This window comes from Vanessa tameamea, chromosome 22, assembly GCF_037043105.1.
Source record: "Vanessa tameamea isolate UH-Manoa-2023 chromosome 22, ilVanTame1 primary haplotype, whole genome shotgun sequence".
Classification (NCBI taxonomy): domain Eukaryota; kingdom Metazoa; phylum Arthropoda; class Insecta; order Lepidoptera; family Nymphalidae; genus Vanessa; species Vanessa tameamea.
Window position 1 is genome coordinate 10,105,992 of NC_087330.1, and position 13,017 is coordinate 10,119,008.

General features: G+C 39.1%; 2 protein-coding genes across 3 annotated transcripts; one reads left to right on the forward strand and one right to left on the reverse strand.

The window, feature by feature from the left end:
* Positions 1-6,711: 6,711 nt before the first annotated feature.
* On the reverse strand, positions 6,712-10,581 carry Sud1 (sudestada1). The gene is made up of 9 exons (XM_026641458.2): positions 10,212-10,581; positions 9,938-10,104; positions 9,572-9,859; positions 9,094-9,309; positions 8,848-9,003; positions 8,213-8,338; positions 7,781-7,934; positions 7,408-7,643; positions 6,712-7,259 (listed from the first exon to the last, which is right to left on the reverse strand). Exons 1-9 carry the CDS (start codon positions 10,438-10,440, stop codon positions 6,939-6,941), a joined length of 1,893 nt encoding a protein of 630 aa, XP_026497243.1. The 5' UTR covers positions 10,441-10,581; the 3' UTR covers positions 6,712-6,938.
* A 179-nt stretch (positions 10,582-10,760) lies between these two features.
* On the forward strand, positions 10,761-12,991 carry LOC113401527 (tRNA:m(4)X modification enzyme TRM13 homolog). 2 transcript variants are annotated; one of them, XM_026641459.2, is made up of 7 exons: positions 10,761-10,993; positions 11,152-11,189; positions 11,254-11,444; positions 11,659-11,853; positions 12,032-12,349; positions 12,424-12,545; positions 12,622-12,991. In XM_026641459.2, exons 1-7 carry the CDS (start codon positions 10,838-10,840, stop codon positions 12,976-12,978), a joined length of 1,377 nt encoding a protein of 458 aa, XP_026497244.2. In that variant the 5' UTR covers positions 10,761-10,837; the 3' UTR covers positions 12,979-12,991. The 2 variants fall into 2 exon arrangements, with proteins under 2 accessions (XP_026497244.2, XP_026497245.2); XM_026641460.2 differs by lacking the exon at positions 12,032-12,349.
* The last annotated feature ends 26 nt before the right edge of the window (positions 12,992-13,017 follow it).

Below are 13,017 nucleotides of genomic sequence, written 5' to 3' on the forward strand. Positions count from 1 at the left end.
CTTTATCTTGTAAATATATTTTTATTTACATTTATTTAGTCTTTACCTCTAGAGATCAGAACGATATTCTGAGGCGGACATCGTGTGATATTTGGCGGAATTTTAAACTTTCACTAAATCAATAACCGAGAGCACTTCGTGTGAGGAAGTTATTTTATAACTTTATCGCGGCTTCGTTTAGTGTGAATTCAACTTTTGCGTTCGCTGTTTGAACTCTAACGGACCGTACACGTACATATAAGAGTTCTATTAAAATAATATTTAAACGTTGCCTATGTAATTAGCGTTCGTGAAAATAGTGAGTATGTATGAATTATATTTTAATTTTGTGTGTGTGTGTGTGAGTGCGTATTTAGTTGTGTATTTTTTTTCAATTACCTAGGGCTAGACTTTTTTCTTTAACCTGGACCTTGGAGTAATATTGCAAAAAGCTTCATTAAAAGTGTAAAACATCGCCTAATAGCCTCCACTGGTGACAGGGCTGATTCGTTTTTTGTCCAAAGGATCGGAATTGCGCCTCAACGGGTATATGCTGCTACCATTTTTGCCTCCATTCGACCCGGTCATGATTTATACAATAATTATTTTTAATTAATATTTGTATATTATAGTATATTTAAGGACTTAATGTGGTTAATTCTTAATTCCTATAATATATAACCTATTTCCTATTCTTAGAACTAAAATAAACATAACCTATTAACAATGTTTTGTTTTTTTTATATATATGATCTCAGTCGAAGTATCTGAAAATATATTGAAATAGTTGGAGAACACATTTTCTATGTTTAGAATTCGATCGTTCCTGAATTTTATAATTATAGGTACAATTTGTTTCTGATCAAATTTTGTTCAAACGATCACCAATCTCAATACCTAATAATATATTACAATTTTCTTCGTACCATGTCAGCAGATGCCGAACTAATAACGGAACGCTTCGGTGCACCCAACAGCCCCCGATAGGAAACGTCCGCGGCGCCGCTCGTGGCGAAAATATTAAACATTACACATTATTGCATCGCTATCTTTAGGACTGGTCCGTTCGCAGTTCGATTTTCAACAAACAACAACAAACAAATCCAAAGGAATTTTTTTAAGAAGGTTTTGCTTGATTTTAAATAAAATTACAATAGACTCGTTCAGCACAACTTTAAAATTGTTTAATTTGTGAGTAGCTCGTACAGCATTATTTTGTATTTAACAATAATAAAATATAACCAATAACTATAATATATTTAAAATTAAGCCATAATTGTATTGTACCCTTGTAGACTCCAAAAATACGAAATTCGCGCTGTGCATGTTGACTTTAGAAATGTATATTGTGTCTCTTCTCCGAATACTGAGGGGTACTCTCAAGTACAGGAAAAAATCAAACTGAAATTATGCTTTAGTTGAAGTAAGTTTTTACAAGAACTTTTGAATCGTCGTTGTACAGAATTAGACTAAACATAAAGCTACCACCGGTTTGGAATGTAGATTCTTCTTAGAAGAACAATTTCGCACCCCAAAAAATACTGCTTTTTGAAACCGGTAAATAATGTTATGTTATATTATTATTCCGTTAATGCGGTACATTGATCACTTTATTACACGCCTACATTTGCATTTATAGCTTGTACTACGATGAGCTATGACGTATTAAATGTATTGCGTCGTAATAGTTTCATGTGTGATGTGATTGCAATGTTCACGTTCCGCGGCCGCGTCCCGCAGCGTGTCGGGAGATGTATTGCATCACGTCCGCCGCGTCTCGCGGGAGGCAATCAGCGCCGCCGACGAGACCACGCTACGTGACACTAAAGTGGAGCAAACAACACTAAACGACAACTTAAACTAGTGCACGTGAGGAAGCTATCTATCGAGACATAATACGTGATACGGTTTGTTAACATTTACAATTTTATTTTAATATTAATATTAACGTCACACGGTACTATGTTTTTAATAGTTTTTACATTGAATAGTCACAAGTCACAGTTTTAAAAAACGGACATCAACTGGTATCTAGACATACGTACCCGTGGTGTTCCTCGATGAAGTTTCCTATCCTCACCTCACTTGGCAGGCTGCGACAAGGCCACCGCAATGAACAGTATGTCGTCATCGAATGCCTGTCCGTGTGCTTCCTTACTTATGATAATATTAATATGACATAATTACACATAATGGATCGCCAAGTGTTACAAATTTCTTTTTCGATGTACAAAGAAACCGCCGCCCCTGCATTTTAGTGAATTGAAGCTAAACACTTCTAACTGACCCGACAATCTTGCCTGGATCGTGCAGAACAGAAACAGAAATGACTAACAATTTGAAAATTCAGTGGAGCTTGCTTGGGTTTGGGAACTCGCAATCGTCTGTTAAAGTACATGCGTTCTAACCTCTGGGTCATCTCGTCTGAATGATACCTGCCTGTTTAAAATGTATTACTGAGCCATAAATACAGCTACTAAAAACAATAAGATGAATGCAACGCTTTCATAAATACATATCTAATTTATTCAGTTGAAGGGGTGCCCCGCCACAATCAATCTTTCTATAGGTGGCCTATCTTAGCCGTGTGCTCAAACGGCATTAGCTGAAAGTTTAATATCAGCGGATGATCCGCCGGCGCGGAATACTGGGTGCCCTTTATGTCGCCGCTTACACTGCGCGACTTATCGGTAAGCGGCGCTCTCCTCGCCCAAGTTCTATTTAAAAATGCCAGATCACTAGAAAATTCGTTTATTCAATTCGTCCGATACTTCCTCGTCACGCCTCGTCGAATAATAATATCGTCGAAGAATAATATCGTCGAACAACACGTAGGACACGCTAATTATAACCATATGAAAATATTGTAAAATTATATCAAAAATAAACGACAGTAAATACAATAGGTGTAATCAAAATCAAAATTACATATTAAATTGAGTACCAATTACCGCTATGAACATGTAAAACAAAATTGAAAAAAATCAAAAATTAATGGTCGCACTCACACAGGGATCAAAATGATAACCATTTTTCGTTCATAATTTTTCTGCCTTAGGGAAACATGCCATCAAAATTATCAAATGTGACTGAATGAAAATAATATTTAAATATTAGTTCATTATTTTAAAAATAAATTACCGCACAAAAAATACACAATACCCTGCCGTCGAGAGGTCGATGAACTAGGAACAATATTTTCGCGTCTTCCTAGAATAGAATTTTTCTTTTTTTTTAAATCACTCCTTTAACGGCACTTTGTGCATATATATCACACATACAGTACATATCACTTTCAGGTTGCATGTAATTTTCTTTCTTCAAATAAGTTTGATACTTTGTCTATTTTATATATTTTTTTTAATATCATTAATTTTTTAAAGATTGTTTTTCGCGTTTGTTTAAATATGAAACGGTGCGTTTTCGTCGTTACATTTTATGATGCATTTGCAAATGCCCTGAAGTCCCCATTTTAAGGGGACAAAGTACAGGATGAAATCAAGAACATTTATAAATGTATTAACTTCATTGTGTTTTTAATAAGTATGTAAAGAAATAATGTAATCGCTTCATGTCATTTATTACAAGGACTCTGTTACAATATGTACAAAATTTAAAAACATATTTCGTTTGTCGGCGGAAATATATAATAGTGAACACAGGACACAAATAAGTTAACCTAACTTAATAAAGAAAATGTTTGTATTAGATAAACCTATGTCTTGAATGACAATGTTTTCTTTAAAAGACAAAATCCACCCTAGAAAAATGGCAGCCGATATTCGTGTTTAATTACTAAAGTAATTTTTTTGTCTCTCAAAGATGTTCATAACAATTAGAATGAGTCACACATCGTGATACTTTAAAACATATAAAACACGCACGTACAACTCGAACACGACGTGACGTCGGATATTTCGTCACGTCACTCACAGTCGAAACATATTTACAAACAAACAACATCAATACATGTACTCTTGAGAAATGGACATACCTAATAATTATTATATTTGCGACTTGTATTGAAATTAAAATTGATAAATAAATTATTACTTTCGATGTGAATCGACTTTACAGTTCAATACAAAATTACAAAATTGTTTACATCATTCTTTGTCGGATTTATTATTATATGAAGTTTACTTATACGTAAACGACTCATAGAAAATCTTTGAACATTATTGTACAAAATTTTAGCTCGTGTAAACTACCTACGCTTACGTTTACGTGGATACAACAGCGTTTCTAAGTACCCGTTAATTAGTCGTGAACTTTACGATTACGTATTAATAATCAGACGTTGACACACAGGCGCACGTCGTCAACTCAATTATGAAAATTAATATGTACAAATAGAAAATTAACTTAGTTTGAATTTGTTAACAGAAAATCGTAGTAAGTTTTATTGTCAATATCGATATAATTAACTTATTTAAATCGCTTTTATGTATATTATTTGATAATTAAACAAGGCTATAGGTACACAAACCAAAAGTATAATCTTAAAGTATAATCTATATACAAATAGTGGTTTGATATCGATAGTGGTGTCGCATGCCGTCACAGTCGTCCGACGATGAAAAGATACTCCATTTAACGACGGACAGGTTGCGTAATGTGCGCAGAGCCCAGGACGTAAAAGAAAGCCGCCGCACTGGCCGGAACGCTGGAGCGCAGGCGACATCATCACATTTGATACAGTTAATAAGAAAACGAAAGAAATCATCATAGAAAATAATTCAATAGTAACTTTTATTATGACCGGAAATGAAATTCCTTATATCTCAGAACGATACAGATAAATAAAATAATCAACATACATATGATATTATGTTGTGTTAAAACGATTCATATCACTCATCATTACAAACGAATTACAATGGGATGAGGTTCCCACTTCCCTCCTCCGAGAACAGACGGGTCCGGCCGCGGCGCAGTCGCAGTCGCAGTCGCAGTCGCAGTCGCAGTCGCAGTCGCAGTCGCAGTCGCAGTCGCAGTCGCAGTCGCAGTCGCAGTCGCAGTCGCAGTCGCAGTCGCAGTCGCAGTCGCAGTCGCAGTCGCAGTCGCAGTCGCAGTCGCAGTCGCAGTCGCAGTCGTCAATGCTCGTCTTGCAGTGTAGCGACTAGCGAAGGGATTGTGTGACTACAACGATCCAACGAATGTACCGATTTTATAAATTATATTTTGGTAAATTTAAAATCGTGCACTCATCCCACGATAACAATTAATACTCATTCGAATGAAACCCCGCAAAGCTATTTAAACCAAAGACAGAATTTTATTGTCTGTCTGGCTGAGATCTAGTAAACATGGACGACATAGACGAAAACAGCCCCCATAGTCGCCGAGAATTCATAATATTAAATGAGACAAACTATAGGAAGACAAAGTAACTAAGTTTTATATGCTCTGCTTTAGGTTTAATGCCTGAGTATTGGACACGTCCCATTACGTACAATTAGTAAAACTGATAAATATTAAACAACTAGCTTTTTATCCGTATTTGTACGAGGTAAATAAAACATTCAATTGATTATGAAAAAAAATTATAAAAAAAAGAATTGTTAATTTTACTTATAAGTTCTATAATAAATAGTTAGTATGAATGTCCGTTTAATTCTCAGTGGTTCCTGAACCTTATACCCAGCAGGTACTCTGCACGCCACCTGCAGCACTGCAGTGCAGAGCGAGGGCTTTACTCTTCATCCATTGATTAAATTTCTCATTTTAAGGACTTGCCTGATCAACTCCTAATATAGATTTTGTATAAATTGTAACAACAGATTTGATTTGACATATACATACTTGAATAGAAAAATATTATTTTCCATACTAATATCTCTAAATCTAGTGTACTTTGTTTTCTAATAATTATTGCACATTATTTATAATGGTCTGACATCGGCCTGGCTGGTGATGAAATATGAACTTGAAAGACATGTAATGAGGACGTCATTGAAGCTACAAAGTTTATTTATCGAGTTATCTGATAAAAAATTATGGCCATTCAACAGAACTAATTGCTGCTTGTAAGCCCTTCATGACTTTCATATTTGCATTAAAATGAGACTACTAAACATACTGCCGCTTCGCCTAGGCAAACAAAGCAATACTAAATAACATTTTAAATGTGAAGCTGCAAAAATAAATGGTCATCTTTTAGGATAATTTACCTGCCTAATCTAATGCAGTCTACTTTTTGCATTTACGAGCCTAGCAGCCTTTATTTCAATGCCATTGTTCAAGATACAGAGCATGAATTTTAGAGCATAAACTAGTGCTGCTTTTAATAAGTTTATTCGAAAGAAGATACTAAATATTTGTTAGGGAAGCATTGTCCTACTTGTGACACCTATAACCGGTAAATGGTAGTGAGCTAAATGTAAGTGTAGAAGAAGCTAGAGTATTAATATTGTTCTTTGACATTTTTCTATTTAAACAATCGGCAACCCTGTAGACATCACACCAGCCTCTTGTTATGATTCCAATTTTTTTGTGTATATTATTTTCTTAATCTGAAGTTTGTAATTGACAATATGGAATACCTGTTATCTATAAATAGAAAGAACTGGTAAGGGTTTTTAATTTAAATAATGAAAGAATTCTAAGATATTTACAAGTTAACAAAATCAGTGATAATCAAGAGGTTTAGTCCTCATCTTTAGAAATTGTCCTGCAAATCCTGAAAGTGTTACAAATATTATATTTCCATCTATCAGCATAAATTAAAAATATAAAATAACAGTCCCGATTTCATACTAGTGTAATATTAGATTGTCGAAGTCTCTTTTCATTTCTCTTTGATGAATTCTCAACGTCTAATATGTATTCGTATCACGTAACACTCCACAGTACCATCACACCCGCGACACGTACCGCGAGTACGGACACACGTACAGTGCAGTACGGGCACACACTGACACAAGTAACACGAGTGACACTGACAAACACAGTTCATATCACTCGGTGTAAGTACACGTCACTATGTAGAAGTGTTCATCGGACTTCATGGTGAGCTTGCTGAGGTACTTGGTGAAGGAGGCGGCGCCCGCGTCGCAGTACACGAGGTTGAGAGCGTTGTGACGCGGCGGCAGAGTCACGAGCGCGCCCTCCTCGCTCGCCTCGCCGGCCTCGCCCGCCTCGCCAGCCTCGCCGGCCTCGCCTCCCTCCTCTGGTGCCACGTACATTGTCTGTCCGCCGCACAGCGGGTGCTCCGGCACGCCCAGGTACAGGACGGCCTCGAGTCGTGGCTGCTGGTAAAACTCGCGCGGCGGCAGAAGCTGCGTATGGTAGTAATTTGTGTTATGCAATTCTAAGCTAATAAGCTGTTATCATAAACATTATATATTTACTCATAGTGGATCCAATACTGAACTCAATTAGAATGTTCTTTTATGTCAATAAAATCAGTAGAACTAGATAACTTACTGTGAAATTTCCCGGTGCCCAGCGCTGCAACTCGAGGCGTCGGTAGGAGCTCAAGGGAAGATCGGTACAATCGGCCAGCAGGCGCATGAAGGCGGTGCTGCTCAGGATCCGCGCCAGTCCGCGCACCGCGTGCGGCTCCGGTTCGCAATCCACCTCCGCCTGCTCCTCCAGCCAGCGCTCCGCTACGCGCCAGTAACGGCGCTGCTGCGCCGGTCCGCACAGCTCCCACTCTACCTCTGAAAAGCGAACATTTCTCGCTACAAATTTATTGCTTAAGAATAAAATCAGTGGCAAAAAGTAACGATTATTAATTAATGTCCAATCATTATGCTTCCATTTGAACGTTAATCTTAATAAATATAAGTATCGCTACCGGGCGACGCCAGTGCTTGCAGCAGGGTTTGACAGCGCGCAGGCTGCAGCAGGTCCCGCAGACAAACCTCGCTGGCGCGCTCCATCTGGGCCTGCACCTGCGCGCGCACCCGCGGCGACATGTACGTGCTCTCCACCCACTGGTTCAGCAGGACCTGTGATCGAAACGGTAACAGTACATTCTACTATATTTTGACATGCCGATATCCTATTCGAGTGCTGTTAGGACGGAACCTTTTCAAATTGAATTAGGTAAAACTAAAATTAGGATACGATTGGAAAAACAGTGAGTTTAGGTGAACTAGTGCATTAACAGCAAAGGTATAAAAATAAAAGCTTTAATTATTTTCGACTGAGAGGCGTCAGTCGACGACATGTCGGCCTCCAACGGGCCCGGGCAGGCACGAGAGTGAAGTATCGCAAGATCGCGCACCGGTCGCGAATGCGGCGCGAGCGCGCGGGGCGGCGCCTGCGGCTGCGGCGCCGGCGCCAGCGCGGGGCCGTGGAACCAGCCGTTGATGGACAGCCGCGGCAGCTCCAGCGACAGCACCTCGCCCACCTGGAACGTGTAGTGTCACACCCAGAGCCATCTCGAGCTATGCTGGAGCCCTTGAGCACACATGAATTTGAGGTCCCTTTGCTAGATATTTACTAAAATTTACTAAATATTTTATTTTTATATTTTAAAATTAGTCTACCATCTAGTAATACTTTGCTTATAACTTAGTTTCAAATAAACGGTGCAGTAATTTTCGTAAATTCTTAGGAATCTGATTGGCGGTACAATCTTATGGTACGTCTATAGCATTCAACTTTTAATATCGACTATCGTCACCTATCATTTTGATCAATGAGTTAGTTATTTCTTATAAATATGGCAATTTTTAAAAATAAATAGCAATTAACGTATGAGAAGAATTGTTGGTTGTTCGGGCCCCCTCAGGATGGGGGCCCTGGGCACGTGCCTCGTGTGCCCTAATGGTAAAGACAGTAATGCTCACATCAATCCCGTGCTTCCGTGCTCCCGTGAGACATTCCCGAAAGCGGTTCGTCTCTCTGATCTCATACCTGGTGGAAAGATGTCGGCCCGACGGTGAAAAAGGCGAGCGTGTTATTGGCGGGGAAGGAGCGCAGCGCGACGCGCGTGGGGCTGCCCTCCGCGTCGCACTCGAAGAGCTCCAACGCGCCGCCCATGTGCGCAGCCCAGCCCTCGCCCGACACCTCCTTCGATGTTATATATTTAATACGTATTGTATATTTGATTATAACTGAATTTAATTCTATTTCATTTACTGAGTTATATGGGATACCAACCTCTGGCTCATGCTTGTCGTGGAAATCCCCGTGCCCGGCACCATTGTGCGCGGCGTGGGCAGGTGGCCCCCGCGGCGTCCAGGGCGCCAGGTATATGATAAAGGCCACACGTCTGTCTCCGAGCCGGTCGTCGTGTACCAGCAAGTGGTCCCCCGGACCGTAAAGTGAACAGGAAGCAGATACCGAAGTCAGTTCTAATCCAGTAACTTGTGAAACCTGTGATTTTGTTTGACTTTCAATTTTCTCACTGACTAAACTTATTACTATAATATCTACATACAATAAGGCATGCCAGATTCATTCCAGGCATGCAAATGCAATGCATAAGACAATGCCAGAGCCTGCCGGTTAATCATTAAGTAAGTGTAATGGTTCAAAAAATACTTTTGACTTTGAATTTTGACACTCGATGCCATGCCACTCACTTTTCAAAATAATTGATGTCTAACCTTATATAATTACTAAGTAAACAACTCACCCAACTCATAATTTCAGTCTTCAACATTTCATAGATTCCTCTAATACTTCGCTGCCACGTTAGATTAGCTAAATCTGTTGTTTGATGGAACTCATACAGGTCCATCTTCTTTCTTGACCAGTCTAGTGTATTCATATCATCGACAATATTGTTTATGACATCTGGATTTTCCAGAAGCCCGTGAAGGCGGCACAGACGGAAAGGTTTACATGTCAAGCTAACTTCTTCACTTGTATGATCTTTTTCCTCTTCCCAATGTTTTTTCACTTTGTCTATAACTTCTTGTGACTGTTAACACAATGATAGCTTAGTGAGGACACATATTTAACCATGTATCTAATGATACATCGTTTGTAAAAAGCTTACCTTCAAAGCAGGGCTTAGTTTAGGATCATCCATTCTATTAGCTCTAGTATTAAGCTGTGTCCTAACTACCTTCTCTGAAATCTTATCTTCTATAACAACAGAGTCATCCTCCCAGGGAGACTCCGAATCAGAGCTGTAGTCGGATGATGATGATGACGAGGAATACTCTATAAACAATTAGTCATTAAATCTAAGTTTTATAAAATTCAAAGTGTACAATATTCCCGCGCAAATTGTAAGCTGCAATGCAAAGAACTATAAACACAAAGCTCACCTCGCCGAATTCTTTTAACTTCATCAGCTGAAGCCTGGTATGAATTAACGGCACATACATCGGAGTCATCACTATCGGTATCGGATATTTCTATAACTGCTGCGGAAATTTGCCGCTTGGCGGGCGGTCGTTGGTCCGACGAGTTTGCGTCGCCGCTACCACCTACTTGGCTTCCTACTCCTACACTGCTCGACGAAGGCTCTTCAGTTTCTTTGCTTGGAGGACTCATTTTATATAGCGAATGCTACATAATACACAAGAAAAACAATATTAAATCAAAATGATGCGACGTCTAACCTCAAAATTTTTAATGTTGACGTTTGAAACAAAATTGCCAAATCTCATATACGAGTTACGGTACCTCCAATGACCATAACATTAAAAAAATATATTATATTTTCATAAATCATGTACTCACATATATAAATGTAAAACTGTAATTTAATACCTACGTTTTGCTTATTGAGTCATTATTAAATAATGTGATATTAGATTTTTCCTTCCTATATCTATTTTACAACATGTAACACTAAAGTAACCTTAAACTTCAAAAGGATTAATGTCAAAAAGTACGATATAAAAAAATGTAATGTAAACAATTCGCAAACGTAAGCAAAAGTATAAAAATGAGTAAGCCCTCTAATTGTTCGGAAACTTCTTCAATTACCCCGCAATGTCAATACTATGTAGTGAGAAAAAAGCGATTGTGTCGCATGACAGTGCGACCAGGCCGACAGTATTGCGGTGAGCATGAGCCGCGACCAAAAACTGACAATGGAAAGGTAAATTATTGACAAAATCGCTTTAAGAATGCCTTAACGTATTTATCGTATCCCATAGCTAATAAAGTATTTTCACAATTTGTTGCAATAAACGACCAATCCTTTTGGGAAGGGCTCAGCTCATAGAAAACATATGTTAATATTTTATTACTTTTCAGGACGATTTACGTATACCATGTCCAAATGACCCAAAGCAGTGAGTATTCATAGTTTCATGAGTAATATGAATGAGTGTAGTTTTAATTATTTTTATATTCCAGTACATGTTATGCCAGCAAACTAAAGAAGCACTTGTCTATTTGTAATGCTCGTCAACAGCAACAGCCAGATTATATTATACTCAATATCAATGGTTCCACTGACACAGAAGATTGTCCTCGACTGCCACTTAGCAAAATACCTCTCAAAACAATATCAAAAGTAATTGACAAAGTCAATATTTTATATGACAGTAAGTCTCAAGAGTTTAATTAATTTGATAATAATTCATTGTTAGAATACACAAGTTTTCAAATTTAACTAGCTTTAACTGAGCTATTTACTTTCATTATGACACTAAATGTTTGTTCATTTCTAACAAGTGAAACACTTCTTTCTCTTTGAAATAAAATAAATAAATATTATTGTTGATATAATATAATATATCTATATTTCTATAATTCTAGAATATCTTAAAGATAAAATTCCAATGCTGTCTGAGAAACCAATTCATACAACAGTTCTAGATGAATTTAATGACCCAGGGAGAACTGAAAGCTCGTTGCGGCATTTAAGACAGGCTTCAAGATTGCTGCATGTTGTCGAAAATGAGGGGTTTGTTAAGCCCAATACTTGCTTTATAGAGTTAGGCGCTGGAAAAGGTAAACAGGAAAAAAAAATTGCAATTACAAATTAATTTTATTATTTTACCCTTCTTTAAACACCAAGGAAATAATGGAAAAACTAGGTAGCAAATCAATTGATAAATATTGTTTAAATGTGAAACATAGAAATTATTTAATTATATTAAAATGAATTTACATTTAGAATAATTTTTAGGTCATTTATCATATTACGCATGGTGGGCGTGGTGTCGGGACACGAATAGCAATGTATTACTGATAGACCGTGCGTCGTTGCGACATAAACGCGACAACAAGTTACGCGATAACTGTCTGAAGACAAACCAAAACAAAATAAATGCGACCGACCAGAACGAACCTGACGACGAGTGGGGTGAAAGCTCCATAAAATACTCAAACAACGTTCACCGACTTCGAGCTGATCTCGCAAATCTCGCGTTGGAACGAGTACCTGCCGTGCGAGCGAGCGAAGCGGTCGTCGGCTACGCCAAACACCTATGCGGAGTCGCCACAGGTACGTCCATCGGCTCCGTCCTTATCGAGATCCCTCTCCCTCAGTAGCCGCTACTGCCACGTTCCTTTTAACAGACTACGCGCTGCGCTGCATAACGTCGACCGGCGTGCTGGACAAAGTATCCGGCTTGGCGCTGGCCACGTGCTGCCACCACCGCTGCGAGCGCGCCGCCTGCCTCGCGTCGCGTCCGCTGCAGGTACACACACGCACGCACCCACACACACACACGCCAGGGCACCAACTTTTCGTTTCATCGTACACTCGTTTCGCAGGGCTTAGGCATCGATGCGGAAGACTTCAACGTGCTGCTGGGCGTCGTGTCGTGGGCGACGTGCGGCGACGGACGCAGTCGCGACGCGCGCAAGCGCCCGCTCGCGGACTCGCGCACGCACACGCGCACGCAAACACGGGCGGAAGTGACCGACGACGATGGAGAGAACTATGGCACTAAAAATTTAAATCTGAGTCAGGAGCGACGTGAGATTATCGGAAAACGTGCGAAAATGTTGCTGGACTGGGGTAGAGTGTTATACTTGAAAGAACTCGGGTTCGACGCCCGGCTCGTGTACTACGTGTCCTCCACCGTGTCGTTAGAGAATGTTTGTATACTTGCCAAGAAAATATCTTAATATTATTTAAAATTCATCATATTTGTTATATTATAAATA